The sequence below is a fragment of the Carettochelys insculpta genome, chromosome 3 (genome assembly GCF_033958435.1).
Source record: "Carettochelys insculpta isolate YL-2023 chromosome 3, ASM3395843v1, whole genome shotgun sequence".
Lineage (NCBI taxonomy): Eukaryota > Metazoa > Chordata > Testudines > Carettochelyidae > Carettochelys > Carettochelys insculpta.
In genome coordinates, this window is record NC_134139.1 from 36354474 (window position 1) to 36374914 (window position 20441).

At 42.8% G+C, this 20441-nt stretch overlaps 1 protein-coding gene across 4 annotated transcripts in view; it reads right to left on the bottom strand.

Annotated features, from left to right (window-relative positions):
• The window catches only part of THADA (THADA armadillo repeat containing), a 310355-nt gene that overhangs the window by 179434 nt on the left and 110480 nt on the right, over positions 1 to 20441 (bottom strand). For 3 of the 4 annotated variants that reach the window (XM_074989608.1, XM_074989609.1, XM_074989610.1), the window contains one exon: positions 12678 to 12809. In XM_074989608.1, the coding sequence (XP_074845709.1) occupies positions 12678 to 12809 (132 nt within the window). Of the gene's footprint in view, positions 1 to 11323; positions 11412 to 12677; positions 12810 to 20441 lie in introns of those variants that run through there. The other variant, XM_074989611.1, reaches the window with a different exon arrangement.

A 20441-nucleotide genomic window follows, 5' to 3' on the forward strand; every position in this document is an offset into this window, starting at 1 on the left:
AGAAATAAAGAACAAATAGTCAAGATCAACGATAATGGATTTAAAGAACAGGATTTCATTTTAATCTCAATTAGATCTTTTTGCTCAATTCACCTAGGGGAGTTTCTTCCTGACATTATATAAACAAAGAAAAATATACAAGTAGCACCTGGAAAATCTTTTTGGCTTGTTACCAGCAACTTTATTAGCCAGCCAAATAAGCTTCCTCACTGGTTGTGCTCAAATATTTAATCTTTGCATTAGAGGGTAAACTTTTTAGATAAAAATATAATTGGAGATACACATCTCCTAGAACTGGAGAGGACCTTGTGAGGTCATCTAGACTAGAGGACCAAGCACCATTCCTGACATCTGTTGGCCCCACTCCCTAAACAGCCTCCTCAAGGATTGAGCTCACAACCCTGGGTTTAGCAGGCCAATGTTCAAACCACTGAGCTATCCCCCCATCCCCCTTAAAAAGCTGTCAACAGAGTGGCTGGACTGCATGGCTGCTCTCTTTACAAAACAGGTACCTGGAAGCATAGCAGACAAGTCTGCCCATTGTCCTGGATGCCCTGTCTGTAGAGAGAAGGACCCCCAGAGCATCCACTCAGCTTTTTTGTTCACATAAGGCACTCTGCCTCATCTGGGAGAGGCATCAGGCTATCAGCGGCATTTTGTATGGGGACATTCCACCAGTTTTGTTGACAAAACCAGGGGTTTCTCAGCAAAACTCACTAGTGTAGCAGTAGCCTAGCTTTGAAAAATACCTAATCTGTGTTTTGAGGATCTGATATTTTTTATGGATATGTTTTATAAAGAGTCACTAGAAAATTGTGAAATCATATCTCAGTCCCATTACAAAACCACTCAGAAACATTCTGGTTATTTCACCCTTAGTTTATTACATCTAAAAGTATTAGAGAACTGGGAAAGTTTGCAAAATCTTCAAATGAATCACTACTCCTTTTTATCTATAGAGAATCTCAGTTTTGCATCCTTCTACAGAAAGTTGGTTACTGAAAGTTAGACATAAATATCAAAATAAGTACTTCACGTGAAAAACCAATCCTGTACATCTGCATACATCAAAAACTACTAACCTGTAACATAATTACTTCAAACAGTGCATGATCAAGAACAAAAAGTTAATCAATCTGAACAGACTACAGCAATTTTAATTACGGATCCAACATATTTCCACAGCACTAGCCAACCTTAGAAAATATTCAGATCCTGAACAAACCAGCTAAAGCTGGCAAGATTTAATCCATAAATTACATGAGCAGCTTGTGCTAGGCATGAAAAGGTTTTATACTCCCCAGCATACTTCAAAGCATTCAGTTTATTACCTTAATGGTCAAAATGACAGGATATTAGTCAAGAAGAAAAGTAAAAGTACTTCAAATATATTTTTATAAAAGAATTTAAGGTGTTCCTTATGTGCATGATTGCCTTTACGTCTATTTATAACTGTTTCTTTTCTGTAGTACTCACTCTCACCAATTCTCAGATTACTAAATTAACCATTGAAAAAGCATTTTAAACCCACTTTTCTCTTTGCACACTAGTTATGTCACAAAAACATAAACGAACATAACTTGAAAAATCATGTTTCCATCTGAAAAACGTTGTAAAAATTACTGTTACAATTCCAAAAACTGCTGACTGAGACAGAAGAGAAGGAAAAATCCCCTATTTTTAGATTATTTCAGGTTTCTGACAGAACCCAAATTACACTGTTGGTAACAAATTAGTTGAAACAGGGTGTTTGCAATTGAATAAAGAACAGACATGCATTTGAGCAGAGCAAAGAGGGATACCACTGTTAGAGTCATGTTGATCTCAAAATGTCTACCAAAATTCCTTCTTTATGAAGCAAGAGCAGGAAAAAAACCCTCTAAATAAACTTTTTTTATAAAATAGGCTTTTAAAAACCGCAGAACAAAATTTTATACATGCTATTTAAAACATGCTCCTTTATAATCAATGTTACTTTGATTAGAAATGGTTTTTAAAAAAATTAAACGTAATTCAAAAGTTCATTGTCTTCTTTTCATGTTGATGATAGATCTGTCATTCAGTCGTATCAAATACATTATGACCAAAGGAAAAAAGAGAAATTTAAGCACTAACACAAAAGACATGAATAGTAATACAAAACCTGAGCTGTGCCAAACCAAAGAATTTGCTGAAGCACAGGAGGTTAATATTTTCTAGCAGCATTACCAACACTTCCACTGCCTACTGAGCTTTTAGAAGACATTCAGGGGTAAATTACACCTAAACACCACCACAGAACACTGAGATCCAGGACTGGTGACTGTAAACAAACTTTATGGGACCATGGGAAACTAGGCCAGAGCCATGATAAGTGGAGATCTGGCTATCTAAAATCATGATGGACTATGGAATGCTGGTTTGCAGAGGTTAACCTGTAGTGTTATAACCAATACAGACATGTAAAGGTACACTCCAGTCATACCTATCAACACTGTAATTCAGGCAACAATGGAAGTTGGATCTGAAATGTTCACAGGAGAAAACTGAGGAGTGGGAACAGAAGAGAATAGATAGAGCCTTGTGACATGGGAAGGTTGCAAGCTGCAGCCCATAATAGGGACTCTTCGCTCTTCCCATCTCCCAAACTCACAGACCAAAACAGATCTTGGTGTATATCACCCATCAGTGGAGTGCAAACAACACTATTTAAAACCTAAATGAGGAACATGTCAAGCACAAATTTCATTGTTTGTGAATAAAGTAAAATTGCACCTGGCATGGAGAGTTGTAACTACTGAATAAGATTAACGTATTTAACAGTAGCTTTACCCACTGAGCACATATGCAACCCTTTCATAAAAATGTCTAATGTAACAATAGGAATTTCAATGTATTTCCTGCTTAATACTTACTAGAAATCATGGGACTGGGAGGAACCTTGAGAGGTCATCAAGCCCAGTCCCTGCTCTCACAGCAGGGCCAAGCAGCAACTAGAGCAGTGGCAGGCAAGATAAGGCCTAAGGGCTGGATCTGGCTCACAAAGCCTTTTCATCTGTTCCACAACTGGGGGTAGGGGAACGGGAGGAAATCTGACTTATGAGGGGGTTGCGAGAATGCAACCCCTGTGTAAATTGGGGGGTCTACTGTAACATCTAACCTTTCATTTCAGTTTCAGTTTCTCCGCCATTCACAGTTGTGTTAATCCGAGTTAAGCAAAAATCGAGTGCATGTATCTCGGGGTCTACTGTACTGCTTAAAACTGTTTTGACTACAGTCTTTCCTGGGGGTTTTGCTAACTAATTTCATAGAAGGTGTTGTCTGGTTCTTACGGCTCTACATTTATAAAACATAATAGTTCTTTTTCACAAATTATCAAAATTAAAATACAGTTCTGAATAACAAGGGTTCTTTTATTTCCTCCATGTTTCCTTTGGAGTCTGCAGCTCGGGAGGCACCCCTGAACCCTGCAACCAGGCACTACAGCATAATGCTAGCCCTGTCACCATAGATCTGGCAGCTGCATCAGGCACTTAAGACAAAGCACGTGAGGATAACTACAGGGCATCAGCCTCAGGCAACTCCTACAGGGTTTGAAACCCCAGGGGCTGGGCATGTCCCACCGTGCACACTCAGCATGAGGCCCAAGGGCATTCCAGCCCTTGTCTATAACTAAAAACAATCAACAACTATTTACAGGTACTTAACTACTAAAGAACTGAGATAAGAACTATATATGTAACTGCTCGAGCACACTGCCGAGAACAAAAGCACATTCCAACGACTGTCACAAGTGGCAAGACGGAACAGGAGAGGTGTGAAGCCAGCAGGGGTATATATGGGCTGATATACCGGCACCATTCTAGGGGGCGCCCTGCTGGCTCAACAGGTACTGCTAGGGGAAGAACTTCCAACAATGCATGAATGCTGCGCACACACACCTACAAGGAATGGATATAAGCAAGCACTCAAAGAAGAATCTAACTTTAGGCAATGAAATTTGAAAATTTTGACTGTGTACTCTCTAGCCTTACAAATACTTTTCAGTTTACCCTTTGAGTCTGTTGCTCTGTAACTGTTCTGAACCCAGACCTGGGCACTATAGAGTGAATGAGAATTTTGCCAGTAATGCGAACCACAGCAATATCAGGCATTTACTGACAAGCCATTTACTTACGTTACTGAAGCACTGTATGAGAACACTAAGCAATACAACCTGGCTATGGAGATTAGGTTTTTCTAAATACAACTTTCATAATAATTTTATTCCTTGGGAAATGCTGCATTTCTGTGGCACAGCAGAAAAATTCTACCCCTCTGCCACCCAGAAAATATACTTCACCTTCCTGTCCTACCCTTCCACTACCAGCAGCGCAGATGTGGGTATCATGGTTCAATCCACCAGGGGTATGTTGTTACCCCTCCGTGTTACTCTCAGAAGGAGGCCACACCTCCTCACTATATTGGCTTTGTCTGAGCATCCTGAAGGCTCCTAGGTTTTCAGAAGTGATTTAATTTGTTGTTCACAAGTGATAGATATTAGTTATCACTGTGATGGTATCTTTCCCCTTTTATATATGGAACTGAGGTGAACAGAGCAATGAAGACTGGGAAGAAGATACAGGGAATTTGGTAAGGTGAGTGGTGAGGCTGAGGATAGGTGAAGGAAAATGCACAGAGGACGACAGAGAAGTACAAGTGATATAGTGAGACAAAGTAGTTAAGTTGGAATGTGAATCAGTAAAATGAGAAACAACTGGGGAGACAAATCAGTCAACTGCAGATTAGCACATTTAATACAATTAGAATAGCACTTAACCCAAGAGACTGGGTCCATGGCTGGGTTCTTTGGCACTACGATAATAATTAATGCATACACATTTAAGATACCTATAATGTTTTAAAAAACTGTTTGGAGAACAAATTAATTACATAACTTTATGGTGAAGTTATTCAACACGAGGAAAATATTTTACTGATCAGAAAACCCAACATGAGGAAATTTATTTTATAAACAATCAACAAGGCACAACTGAAAGTCATCCTTTTAACATCAAATAAACATCAATCAAGGTAAACTTTGCCTGCTCCTAGCCCATGAACAATTACATTTCAGTATTAACTCTAATACATTACTATTCATGCTAGTATTCCTACCAGAACTGGAACAACAACTATTTCACACACAAGACAATCTTCCAGTGTCAACAAAATCTCTTATGAAATATTGGCTCAGGCACACATGAAAGGCAAATTAATCTCTGAGTAGTTTTTGACAGGACTCTTGAGAGTGAGCCTCCTTTTAGATTATTAATTGGAAGGAGCTAAATCTCTTGTATCAAGCATGTTGGACACCCCCATATTATCAAGTTCAGTATGACTGTTTCAAAACAACTGCCTCTTTCTGCTTACAGTCTATCTTTTGGATACGTATAGTTCAGAATATATGTAAGTACTGAAATAGTAAAGTATGTAAATACACCTCAAAGTACACAGAGTACAACTAAATTACTGAGTTTTGGTTTGTATTTTTAAAAAACTGAGTTAACTGAGGCATCCAGACTAACAGCATACAAGCCTGACAGGTAATCTGAGTCAAGTGAGAATCACCTCTCTCAAGTTAGAAAGAGCAGTCTTTATCAGACTAACAGCGTGAAATAGCCTCTCTCTCTCTCACACACATTTCCTAAATCTCAAGCAATCAAGCTTTATTGGAGGGGTTCCACCTCCATCCCCTAGGCAGGCTGCAATGTAGGCCCTGTGAAGTCTCTACTCCTGAAGACCCTTAGCACCCTCTTAGCGAAGACTTGGATCCTTGGATTCACAGATGGACAGATCTTGGCACTGTTTCCCCAAGCCCATCTACAAGTATTTCTCCATTTAGGTAGGGTGACCATATCTCCCCCACCCAAATATGGGACAAGGGGAATGATGCCATCCTGGCCAAAACAGGACAGATGGTCACCCTATCTGTGAGTCAGGAAGTGGCTGCCCTGTGGGGGCTGCCTTTCTGCCAAGTGAAGCTCCCTACTTGCACCAGTTGGGGGGGCCACCGTGCTGCTGCTCCAGCTCCTGGCTCCCCCAGCTAGGGAAAGCAGGGGGGTGCAGCTGCCTGGCTCCCCCCAGCCCAGGGAAGCTGGGGAACAGCTGCACCGCTGTACGGGTCCAGCTCCTGACTCCCTGAGCCAGGGGAAGCTGGGGAGTGGGGCAGCCGCAGCTGCTGATGGCTCCGCCAGCCAAGGGAAGCAGCGGGGGAGCCATGTTGCCACGGGGGAGCTGGGGAAGCTGGAGGACAGCTGCATCACCACGCGGTCCAGCTCCCGGCTCCCCCAGCCAGGGGAAGTGGGCAGCAGCCGCCTGAAAATAGGGGCAATTAGCCCCTTTGACAAAATAAATCAGGATGACATCCTGGCATTCCAAATATGGGACTGTCCCGCCGAAACCAGGACAGATGGTCACCCTGCGTTTAGGTTCGTATGCCATACTTAGCACTGACTCAGTCTTCCAGCTCCTGCTCTGGCTTCCAACTTCCCATCCTAGTTCTCAGTCCCTGTCTCCTCACCTCAACAGTCCAATAACAATCAGTCCCTCTTTTTCGCTTTCTCGCCTGTGTCCCTTCACTGCCACATGCCTCCAGTTTCACTTGTACCTCTCTCCTTCCTCCCACATGCCCCCTACCCCCCATTCTTTGTTGCTAACTACCACTTCTCCCCATCCTCAGACTAGCGTTCTTCTCCTCTGTATTTAAGCCAGGCATACTCTTCCTCTTTGCTCCTTCCAAACTTACTATACTTCATGTTCAAAATCAAAAGGCTATACTTAGACAAAAGTAGAGCACAAACAAGTAAAAGCTGTCCTCTGAATTTCACCACAGTTTCTAAAATAAATATGGCATATGTGATAATATGGCATATGTGATTTTCTGAGGTTTTCAAACCCTTTAAGCTTAAAATAGAAAGATCCAGTCACCAGATGTCATGTGATATAGCAATTCCAACATTTTAAAAAATATCCAATTTTCAGCAAGACTTCTCATATTTCTAATGAAAATTTGTCCACAGAATTTCCTTTAATGATCTTCATTGCTCGTGACTCTGCTCTGAAACATGTCCTTAAGTATAAAGAGTTAAATGCTCACCACTACTCCAAAGGCAATGGAGGAACACTGATTTATACCTGCAGAGATTTCAGCCAAAAACACTTGGCACTAAGCATTTCATGAACAATGTTGCATGGAGGAGAGCATGGATACAAGTGTCATTCAAATTTGGAACACCAAGATTTTATTTTAAGTGTTTTCTTTTTATAGTTAAAATGCCACCTCCAGATTACCTCCTTTGCTAATCAAAAACATTCTGTACATTCCATCATACTAAAAAGTAATCAGTATGCCAGACATACCTAGCTCTAAAACAACACTTTAAAAAAATCTATAAAAAATAAGAAGTTGTGAATTAATGTGTCCTTTTCCAAACAAAACATCTGGAGGGGGGAAAAAATCAGTACTCTTAATAAAACAGTAGATAGGCAATCAAATATCCTAGTTTAGCAGGGGGTAGAGAACATATGTATTACATGGAGACTGAGATTTGTCCTTGCAGCATTTAATCCTACTCCTATTGTGCAAATCATTTCAGCATGGTCAGAGCGACCTTAACTGTACTCCCACTAGATGGAAAATTCCACTTTAGCTGAACTGAAATTGTTCAAAAGCCTGATTAAAGCTCTTCCAAGTAAGTACAGTATTGTTAAGGGAGCTACCCATTTACCTGCAAACACACAAGGTATTCAGTTCGTTCCCCAAAAATCAATAAATAAGTGCCAGATTATTGTCTGTATGAATAAAGATCTGCTATGTAACTGTTCATTCATTCCCACTTTCTCTCTCTGCGTATACAGTATTTATCCTCTATAAAATATGATGTTAGAGCTCTACGGTGCATTAAATCATATATAAACTATACAATAATTTATAGTTGCACTGGATTGCCATGCAGTTATAAACACACACATTCATATATATATCATCATCATCACCAACCATGGGCTCAGCGCCCATTGGTGTTCAATGCCTCCCTCACTGTTTCCTTCCATCTTTCCTGGTCCAGTGCAGAGTGGCTTAGCTTCTGTAGACTAGTGCTGCACCAATCTACCTCTCCTATTCAAACCATCCACTATACTGAACACCAGGGTCTTGATCTTCATTTGCCATTAATTATGCAGATATGCCCGAAAAGCTGTAACTTACACTGTATAACCTTCTGCAGTACTTTTTTTTTTAGCTGTATCTTCCTATATGATTCCTCATTGGTGACCTTCTGCATCCATCCTATTCTCAGGATCTTCCTGTAACTACTCCTCTCAAACACCAATATCCTTCCCTTCAAATCTTTTGTTATAACCCATGTCTCACATATGTACAATATGCTGCTGAATACACACGTTTTCAAGACACTCAGTTTCGTTTCTGAGCTAACTGCTTTACTTTTCCAGATCTAATCCATCGCCTTCAAACACACTCTTGTTTTCACGATTCTAGTCGCTATTTCCTTCTCACAGTCTAGATCATACGTCATGTGGCTCCCCAGAGACGTGAACTTCTCTACATTCTCTAGTTTGATCTCATACCTTCCTATTTCCTTATCTACAAATACCATTGTTTTCATTTGATCAATGTTTATAATCAGTCCATACTGCTTCCCTTCCTCGTTTAGCACCAGAACCATTCTAGCTAGCTTCTCTTCATCTTCCTCATTGATAACAATATCCACAAACCTCAAGTTGTTAATTCTCATCCCATGCAGTGATATCCCTTCTATTTCTTCCATGATCTTGTTGATCACTCACTCTAGGTGCATGATGAAGATACTCGGCAATATTGGATCTCATTGTCTTGTACCTCTACTTGTCCTAAACCAAGTTCCCATCTCTCTGCGTGTTCTCACTGCTGCCTCCACACTGTGGTTGATATTCTTCAACAACCGTACCAGTCTATTATCCACTCCGTACGACTCCAACGCTATCCAAATCACCTTCTGATCTATACTATCAAATGTCTTCTGAAAATCCACAAAGCAATTGTAGATGTTCTTTCATTCAGCTTTCTCTGCTATCAATCTTAGAGCCAATATCTGCTGTATGGTACTTCTATCATACCTAGATGACTTGTTAGGGCAATCATTCTGTAGTTCTTGCACTCCAAAGTGCTTCCTTTCTCGTGTCTTGTCACTAGCACAGATCTTGTCCATTCCTTACGTTACTTCCTTTCTTTCCACACTCTGTTACATAGTCAGTGTATTTCCTGAATCAGACTTCCTCTGATGCGTTTGATCATCTCTCTCATGATCTTATCATTTCCAGGGGTCTTGTTGTTCTTCAGTAGTTTCACTGCTCATTCTACGTCCTCCTTCAAAATACTGGTCTTGCTCTTGATGCGTGGTGGAGATCTCTCTTTTAGTTCTTCAATCAGTCTCTCTGAGACACTTGGGTCCATCTGTGCTTTGTAAAAATTGGTGCAATATCTCATCTATTGCTGCACAACCTTCTCCTTGCTCTTGAGCACCTCATCGTTCTCATCTTTGTTCACCATCTGCTTTGGCTGCCACTTGTTATTAATATTCCTAACCATCTTATACACCTCCCAGGTCTTGAACTTGCCATAATACCTCTCTATATCCTCACACTGCTCCTCTACCCATTTCGCCTTATCCATTCTGGCCTCTTTCCCCATCTCACTGCATCTCATTCTGTATTGCTGTTCTGTCATCTCACAAACATCCCTTCTGATATTCAACACTCTCTTCTCTTGGACCAACTTCAGCATCTCTTATGTAATTTACTCCTTATTGATCTTCTCTTCCTCCAAACCGTCTGTTCAATTGCCTCTTCTATTTCTGTGGCTATCCCTTTGACTCTTATCTAGGTCTTTCTCTGTGTCCTCATTCCTGATCTTCTCTTTGAGTGCTGCTCTGTATGTATTCCCTATTTCTTCCTCACCTAGGAGATTCAAAGGATGACTAATGTATGCTGTTTTAGTATACTGTTGATTAGCATCCTTTTGTAACACTTTGATCCTCAGAATTATTCACAAGTTCACAACAATCTTCACTGCCACATACACTCTTAAAAGGAATCAGACATGCTCAGGAAAAACAGTCTTAGTTTAGTTCATATGCTCTCGTGCAAGGATAAAATGTAAAGGAAGAAATTACAGTACTCTTGCCTAGGTGATTCATGTCTATAATCACACATTACGCCGATGTAGAGGCTGAAATGAACTATCAATGTGTTCAGAGAAGAAGTGTTTATGTACAATTTTTAAAAAACAAATGTATACAAAATGACACAGTCAAGAATGTCAAGTGGAATGCAAAGTGATTTAAAGAGAAGTCTGCAGTATTTTCAGTATAGCTCCTGACAATTGTAAAAAAGTTTGCACTTTTGTAAATAGACAAGAAATTTAGACCTCAAAGTCTGATGAAACTCACTTCTGAAAGATGTAACAGGTTTTCTCTAGCCTTAGAGCAATTTTTTTAAAATGCAACTTATTTGTAGTCCATGTTCAACACAGAAAAATTTCGAAAACAAATCTCTTTGCCCTCCATACTATTTACATTACAGATGTCACTGCAGTCAATATGAGTTAGAGAGGGAAAATCCCTGGTGATACAGATCTCTGTCTTGAGTTTGTTCTTCACCTATATTTTATTTGTTCCACAGCACCCCTGTGAAAAGGTTTAATGCTGATAGATCTAAAAAATATTCACAGAAGTTGTTGAGGACACAAATACTTAGTTTTATGTTGCTTAAATATGTTTCTTGCTAAGCGTACACAATCAGAATGCAGACTGAACATGAAAAACAGAAGAGGTAAGCTGAAAAAACAGCAAAAATTAATGTTTGACATGCACTGTTTCCTATTCTAGGCCAACAAATAAAATTCCAGGAGAAGTAGCACATGATCTGAAGGCTGTATAGCTTAACTGACGTACCTAAAGATAGATGGATCTAAAGATAAAGGTTAGATTTGAGAATTGTAGAAACATTTTAGGTAAACGTCTGTTATTTCAATTCCTGTTTTTAGAAACAGCATAAGGTAAATGGAGTTTAGTCCTATGAACACTGAGCAATGCTATGGGATACAAGACACTATGCTTCAGTGTCAGATTCAGTGTTTCTCTCAGAGAGAGAAACAGGTAGAGATACTGTTTTCCACTATAAACTGCAGCTTAAATAATGATCATAAGACTTGGGGCACAAACATGTTTAACTACTCTTACTGAATGGGTAGATTTAATAATGAACTTTTCAGTCTTAAGGAGAAATATTTTGGACTGTAAACGCCATCTTCCCACAGCTGGTACGGCACTGAAACTGTCCTCTGTCCTTAATTATTCAGATTTCTTCCCAACCTCCAGTTCCATTTTCTTTCACTGCATTATCCAAGAGGGAAAAAAAAATGAAAAGCATAATTCTCTCCCCACATGGAAGCAATTTATTTTTTAGCATTGTGTTTCCCACATCATGCACAGTGGATTAAATATACAACTTCCCTAATCTTTTTTATGGGAAATCAAGTTAATCCATTAATGCTAATATACACCATATATCATGCTACAGATGAATTTAAAAAAAAAAAAAAAAAATCACAGGGCGTGTTTGCTTTTGCCCCCAACTTTGAAAGGGGCATGTTAATCAGGGCAACGGGAGATTACTAATGAAGCGCTGCAGTGAATATGCAGCACTTTATTACAAATCCCCCCCCCGCGGCAACTTCAAAGTGCCAGCATGAGTGTAGACGCAGGCACTTCGAAGTGTCCATGCTACTTCGAAATGCCTTTACTTCTCAAAATTTTGGGGAGTAAAGGCAGTTGGAAGTAGTGTGGGTACTTCAAAGTGCTCGCTGCTACATACGTGCTGGCACTTCAAAGTTTGATGCTTTGAAGTTCCCGTGGGGAAGGATTAGTAATAAAGTGCTGCATATTCACCGCAGTGAAGTTTGATGCTTCCAAGTTGCTGTGGGGGAGGATTAGCCTAATAACGTGCTGCATACTCACCACAGCACTTCATTAGTAATCTCACGTCGCCCTGATTAAAATGCCCTTTTCGAAGTTGAGGACAAGTGCAGACCCAGCCACAATGTATCTAACCAATTAATAGTTCAATGCCATACCTGACAGAAAAGTGTTTTTGATCCTTGCAGTGACTATTGTAAGATTATTTATCCTAGTCTTTATCTCAGCCCAGTGAAAATAAAATATGTATTAATATATAATTAAGAACTTTAATTTAATATACTATGAGAATAACAGAGACCAGGTGTGTGAGGCGACATCTTTTACTAGACCAACTTTTGTTGGTGAAAGAGAAAAGCTTAAGAGCTACAGAGCTCTTCTTCAGCTCTGTGGCTCACAAGTTTGTCTCCTTCACCCAATAAAGTTGGTCCAATAGAAGAACTACCTCACACATCTTGTCTCCCCAGGACACAACATGGCTACAACACAGCAAATATCTATAAAAGTACAGATTTTTTTTCGATGGAGTTATTTCAACTAAATGATAATTAAACACATGTACAAAACATTTAGAATAATGCTGAAGAGTATTAAATAAACCATGATTCTCTTCATATGAAAAACTCACCAGAGAAATGTTTTCTAGTAAGAATACAAAATTCTTGTTACATATATACACCTCACCTCATAATAAAAGGAACAAACGGTGCCATGCTGAGAGCTGAATAAGTGCCATCCATTGGAGAAGGATAGAGTTTGCTCAGGATCAAAAGCAGAAGAAACAAACTGGGATAGAGCTTCACCTCTCCAGTGTGACTAAATGAAAAATTGGAACAGGTATTTGGTTAAAACTGTTATCCTTACACGTCTGCTCACTTCAGTAATTACCCATTATGTCCGTAAATGTTGCAAAATAGAAATTTAAGTAAATATCACAGCCTTCTACTATTGTTCTATATAAAATTTAAACCTCTAAATATAGGGTCCGACACATGAAGGAAATTATTTCATTTCAAACACGTGCATGAGACACAGAGGCTGTGTCTAGACGGGCACAAATCTTCGAAATAGCCAAATTTCGAAGATTACTAATGAGGCACTTCATTGAATATTCAGCGCCTCCTTAGCATTAGGATGCTTCTGGCCACGGCGCTTCAAAAGCACTTCTTTCAAAAGCACACAGCTCAGCGTGGCTACACAGGGGTCCTTTTCGAAAAGACCCCACACCTTTTGAAATCTCCTTATCCCGCTGAGTGGAATAAGGGGATTTCAAAAGGTGCAGGGTCCTTTTGAAAAGGACCCCCGTGTAACCGCGCCGAGCCGCGCGCTTTCAAAAGCAGCGCTTTCGAAGTGCCGCGGCTGGAAGCAGCCTAATGCTAATGAGGCTCTGCATATTCAATTCAGTGCCTCATTAGTAATCTTCGAAATGGCCATTAGCATGTCTGTTTCGAAGATTTGTACCCATGTAGACACACCCACAGAGAGCTCAGTGTATCAATCAAATCCTTTTTTATATACACCTACTCTAAGGTCACGGCAATACTACATTTCCCTTTCAGAGGAGGAATGCAAATGAGGGAGATTGAAAATGTAAATGAAGGGCTGAGTTACAAATCTCAGACTTCATTTTCATAATCTCATGTGATCACATTTCTGGAAGAGACTTTTCTGAAAGCAAAAACAACTGTAGACAGATTTCTTCCTTTAGGAAAAAAAAAACATTTTTGAAAGAACCCTTCTTGAAGCAAACTACTATTATGCCACATGGTAGAGTTCCGTGGTATGGATCTAACGGTCCAAACAAACCTGATGATCCAATCTGAGATCAATATAGTTCCATGTGAAAGAAATTCTGTTTCTTCAAGGTTTTGTTTTGTTTTGTTTTGTTTTGTTTTGTTTTTAAATAGGAAATAACAGGCAAGGAATACATTAAAAATCTTTATTAATGTTCTAAATTCAAGTATTCAAAAGTTAGGAAATTCCAGAATTAAAGTTGCACATGCAAAATTAATTTGTCTGCATACGCACTATGATTAGTTTTAGAAGAATTCAAGTTGGCTTTTTTAAAATATTTTTCCTCTATTTACGTTATCGATTGTGTGCAAACATGAAAGTTATTTCCGGAAAATGGACTTTGAGATTGAAAAAGTTAACCATTCATCTTCATTAAAACATATATTGTCAACACTGTGTGTCAAAAAATACAAAGCAAAGGAGAAAGGTGGTGCATGAAGATGTAACCGAATTCAATGCTCTGAGAGAACTTGGCATCAGAAACCTGGCACTGAGTAGGGGCAAGCCCTGCCTGTCAGATATTAAGATATCTGTTTCTGCATATGTTAGTGCTGGCAGTTGTCACTGCTAAGAGGCTTCCACTGAAGTCAGAGACATGGATCTAGTCCAGCAGCTGCCAATCTTTTCGAGACAGGGACCCATTTTGACAATTCAGGAAGCCCTTGTGACCTAAGGCAATTCACAACTGGAGGACAGGATGAGGAGGTTCTCAACTGGGAGAAACGCACCCCTCTGCCCCCTGCTTAAAGCCCTCTCAGCCCCACCCCCATCACCCCCAGCTTAAACCCCTCTCAGCTAGGGTTGCCAGATTTTTGGAAAACTTATGTGGGACAGTCAGCCCTACCTGCAGGATCCCCAGCCAGGGCTGCCTGTCTTGTATGAGATTTCCAAAAACCGAGGTTGTGGGGCAGGGACAGCCCTGCAGCTGGGAGCTGGCTGGGGCACTTAGCTCTGGCTGGCAGTGCCAGCCGTGGGACCCCAGCCAGGGTAGGGCGGAACCCCTGCAGCCCCATTGTTTAAAGCCAGCTGTAGTGCTAAGCCCCGTCTGGCAGCGCTAAGCCCTGTCTGGCAGCGCCAGTGCAGGATTCCCGGCGGGGGAACCCACAGCAGCGTGGTGGGAGCTAGCTGGAGCATGGAGATCTGACCAGCCCTCAGCCACCTCTGCCATCCTGTCCACAGGTTTAAATCTGTGTTAGCCCCACCGCCCCTCCACCAACCTCACAGGGGAGTTCCAAGCTGCTGTTGCTGATCCCCACTGCTCCTTTGTTGGGCCGCCTCCTTCTCTGCCCAGCACCCCTCAGCCCTCTTACCTCCTTCCCCCACCTGCAGCAGGGCAGTTCCCTGCTCTGCAGGCTTAAATGGCACTCAGTTTAATTGGTTTCAGGGCAGGATCCCTCTGCTGGCTGTGAAACCAATTAAACTGAGTTCCATTTCAGCACCACAGGGCAGGGACTGGGAGACAAGTGCCTGCAAATAGCTCCCTAAGAGCCCAAGCCAGTGACCCTTACAAAATCTAATTGCAACACATATTTGGGTCCCAACCCATAGGTTGGGAATCCCTGATCTAGTCATATGGTCTATCCATACCACATGAACCTGTGGTTGGGGTCATGCCAATGGCCATATCAATGCAACCTTCCACAGGGCAGATCTTCCATGGTTTTCACAACCCTGTTGTTACCAGTACTTCTTTGCCCATGCACAACAACTTGCTCTATCAGCTTCATACCATGCATTCCATAGGAATCAGCTCCAGAAGGAATTTGTGTGGCCAATAACAATTATAGTAATGAAACTAGGCAGAGATACCAGTTTGATGAAGGCTCACTATGGGGACTTACAGACCTTCTCCTAGTGGTCTTGAGCAAGTGGCTTGTCTTTTCTTGAGATCTCTTGCCTTCAGTGTTGAAGGCTGTGGTGATAGCTGCCACTGGGACCCTGGTGTTGAAGGACAGACACTGAGCAGGAGTTTAAGCCTTAATGCTCTGTCCTTCCTGGACCTGGACTGTAATTGCTGGCGAGGTGAAAGAACTTCTCCATTTAAGTTAAATCAAGCGGAGTGTTTCCTACTCTCCAAAAGAATCTGAAGCAAGCGGACTCTTTGGGGGTTAACCGTGCAATATCCACAATGAGCTGGAGGGAAGTAAGCATGGTATGCAAGAATAAACCATAGTCTTGGGACAGAAGTTTTCGGTAGTCAGGCAGCTACCACCAGGGGCTACTGCCGAATCAATGCTGGCATGGCCAAGCAGAGATGACCTTGATGACTTGAGCCTTGTCTCTCGATATTTGACAGGTCCTGGTGTCCAGCAGGATCGACACAAATTCATACAGCAGATCCCCTGAACTATGACAAGAGGAAAGCATCCCTGCCCAAGCCCTGCAGAAAGCAGAAGTGAGAGCATTTCCTCTTCAGCCTGCTGGCAAAGAGTCCACTTGCAAGTCCCCACTCTTGGAATATCAACTGAGCCACTTTCTGGAAAAGACCACTTTTGGGGAGAGAAGAAGGACCTACTCAGTCAGTCTGCCAGAACATTCCTGATGCCCTGATGGTGACAGGGCTCCTGGTGAACGGCATGATGATGCAGAATTCCCAAAGTCAAGTACTCCTTGACAGAGGAACAATGACCGTATTTCCCCTTACCTGTTGAGATAAGATAGCGAAGGCTGTGCTGTATAACACCCATCTAGCTGCGCCAAGAACACCTTGAATGCTACGTGGACTATTCTGAGATTCTTGACACTTACGTGTACTTGCAACCCTCATACTGACCATCTGCCATGGATCTGCACATTTCCGAGATGCAGATCCCAGCTGAGGTCCAAGGCACCCATTATCAGTGAGATTGATGCCATCAGGCTATTGAAAGGGACCCTGATCAAGACTGTGTCAGGACTAGTCCGCCGGTGCTACACTGTCTGCAAGGAGAAATGGTATGACCTTATCCAGGTGATTCCTGGTGGGGGCATATACCACATCTAGCCACTATTGTAAAGGCAGCATATGGAGTCCTCAGAGGTCTATGACATAGGTACATGCTGCTACATGGCACATCAGATAGATGCATCTATGCACCATTGTGAAGGGAAACTCTGTGAGGTCTGCGATGAGGCCTTTCATCATCTGGAGCTTTTCACAGGGGAGAAATGCCCTTGCCCTGACTAAGCTGAGAACTGCTCTGGTTAACTCTATGCGTTGTAAAGGAACTGGTGGTGATTTCTATTTATCACCAGACCAAGACACCCATACTTATCCAACAGTACCACAACAGTGATCTGGACCTGAGACCTGGAGTGACCCCAACAAGCCAGTCATCCATATATGGGTAGGTCAGAAAATCCCAAAATCTGAAATAAGCTGCCATGATTGACATCCATTTCATAAATACCTTCACCAATGGCCTTCAAAGATAGCAATATGGAAGTATGTGTCCTTCAACTCAAGGGCAGCATACCAGTCTTCCACATCCAAGGAGGGGAAGATGGAGGCCAGAGAGAGCACATCGAACCTTCAACCTTGACAGAAGCCTGTTAAGTTTTCATAGATAAAAATAGTGTGCAAGACTCACTTAGCCTTTGGAATTAGAAACTACCTGGAGCAGAAAGCCTTGCATCTGAGGACTGCGGGGCTTCTTCTACCACCCCAGCTGGAGAAAAGTTTGTACCTCCTCCTGCAACAGAATCTCGGGAGAAGGGTCCTGAAGAGAGATGAGGATAGCTGGGTGTTGAATGACAAGGCACAAATAAACTAAGAGATAGCTCTGAGCCAGTACATTGAGGACCCAGTGATCCAGTGTTATGGATGTTCAGGCCTGCCAGAAAAAAGAAAGCCTGCTGGAGAAACAGGTGATATCAAGATCCAGTCTTATGAACTGAATGTCACCGTCGATGCACCCTCATAACGGCCACTTCTGCCCTTGCTGGGCCTGGACAGAGCTGGCCTGCATGGACTGTTGTTCCTGCCGGTATCCATACAATTTGGTCCTCTTGTGCTCATAAGTCACTTAAGTGCTCTTCAAAATCCCATCTTAGTTGCCTAAATATGGATATGGAGTCCAACTTCATGCTTCTGTTTCTGAATATTTTGATGACATATTTAAGCTTAGTGTGAAGAGACATGTGCTCCACGTTGGCCCATAAGTGATTAATAGGGTGCTAGGGAGTCTATGCCAAAGGCAGCCAATCAGAGAGGGGCTGCAGGAAGCAGCCAATGAGGGCTGGGCTGGACTGTCTAAGAAAGGCTGCAGGGGACAGCAGCTTCAGTCACTACCTGGAACTTGAGGAGGGAAGAAAACTAGATGCTTTGCAGGCTTAAGGCAGCAAGGAGCCTGGACAGACCACTGTTGCAGAGATTTGGGAAGCTAAAGATAGCTCTTGGAAGGCTGCAGGGATCTGCAGGCTGAAGCCCTGAGGCATGGACAAAGAGTTCTCAGGCCCTGCAGAAGTGGCCCAGGAAGATCAAAAGCAGATTTGGAGGGAATGCACAATGTTGCAGCCATCTGCAGAGTCCCAGGGCTCGGAGTCGCACTAGTGATTAGGCCTGGCTCACCCCACCCCACTAGTCTATGAGGAAATGGACGTACTAAGGGACTGTGATACTGTCCTCTCCCAGAAGCGAGAAGTATAGAGAGTGGCACAGCTGGAGGGCCGTGTCAAGAAGAGGCCACCATGGTCCTGTGCATGACATGGGTGAGACAGTTTTTCTGGTGGTAATTCCCAAGATAGCCAATGGCAGGAGGGGGCACCACAGTACCCACCTAGTAAATAACTACAAAGACAAATGGAAGAGCTGCTATTGTTCAACCACACAAGGGCTACGTCTACACTAGCACACTACGTCAAAGTAGCCTATTTTGAAGTAAGAACATCAGAACAGGCTACTATGATGCGTATCGTCCCCACATCCTCCGGGGCTGATGCCGTCGACATTCAACGATGAAGGAGCAACAGGGAACGGTGAAAGGAGCCGCCCCGGAAGGAAATGTGGAGCGTCCACACGCACAAGCACTCTCCATCAAAATAAGGGGCCAGCAAAGCCTGTGGACGGGGTCACAGGCTGGACTAGCCCTTCTGGGGCAAGAGCAAGCCGCTCTCTTAAAGGGCCCCTCCCAGATACACTTGGCCTGCACAGCACGAGGTGCACAGAGCCGACAACCGATTGCAGACCCCTTGCACACAGCATGGACCCCCAGCTGTAGCAGCCAGAAGCCCTGGGCTAAGGGCTGCTGCACATGGCAACCACAGAGCCCTGTAGGAGCTAGACAGTGCGTCTCTGAACCCCTCAGCTGATGGCCGCCACTATTTCAATGTAGTGGGACATGGATCATCTACACATGCAGTAGGGCGCTATTCCCATCTTCGGATAGGAATAGTGATTTCAACGTCTCGCCGCCTAACTTTGATTTCAACATCGAAATAGCGAATGGCGCGTGTACACATGATGCGTGCTATTTCAACATTGTGCCAGCTACTTCTAAGTAGCTGGCTAGTGTAGATGCACCCAAGAATTAAAAAAAAAAAGGCAGTGGATGTAGTTTAACGAGGTTTCACATTTATTCACTTAAGTTATCTGGGAAGACTTGGCAACAATTGTACAGGGCAGAAAGGAGAAGAATTGGCTCCCTGAGGTTCTAGTCATAAGACCCTCATACCTCACTCCTCAGTTCTATTAAAGGGGAATAGTAAAAGGAAGAGGGTTGGCTCCCCATTGCACAAGATCACAGAACTCCCACCACCTCTGGCTCAGCTCCCTTAAGGGATGCTTTCCTTCAAACTTTTTCCAATCCATTTTATCTGATAACCATATCCCTGCCATACTGATTACCCACCTGGATCATCCAACACAAGTTTTAAGTAGCAGCATTATGCACTAATTTCCCTATTCCACTGTACCAAGTCCTATTTTTTAATCTTTTAACCACAGTCCTGAGTATGAAGCACTTACAAGACAGAACCAGCTGCAGGGAAGGTGAAAAAATCTACTCTGTCTCAACCAATATGGCAGTAAGAGACAAATTTCTTACCAGCTCACCATGCAAGAGAGAGGCAATTACCACAATGCTCACAGCAGGTCAAGGAGGAACCCAGTTTCTTTCGCCAGGCTCACAGGTGGATGGGTAGGTGCCATGAGCCAATCCTGGTAAAGAGGGCCTCTCCAAGCATGCATGGGATATAAATACCATCCTCCACTCTTGCATTCAGAAGGGAGGATAATGCCTCCTTCTCATGAATTGGCCCCATCTGCTTCTAGCCCTGCCTAGTTATCCCTCCAAATTTTCCCCTTTCATGGGTGGCATCTCTTGAGGGCATGGGAATGCTCTGATGTATCCCCACCCACAAGCCACCTCCAGGCTTCTGGGTCAGGCAAGCTGAGGGACGTTACCTATTTCGCCTGGGACTGGGACTACTCCACATGTGCGACCTGCCCAGCTGGTGACTTGATACAGGGGATGCCAGCCAGGGATCAGGGCAGGCCAGGTGGAATGGCCAAGGAAAGCTGAGAGCAGGCGACCTGGCTCTCCAAGGCCAGGGCAGGGAGCTAGGGCTGTGGCACTCAGCTGGCTGACTTACTCTCTGGGGTGAGAGGATGGGGCTGGAGCTGTGCTACATGGCCAGCTCTCCAGAGCTGGGGCTGTATTACCCAGCTTATCTTCT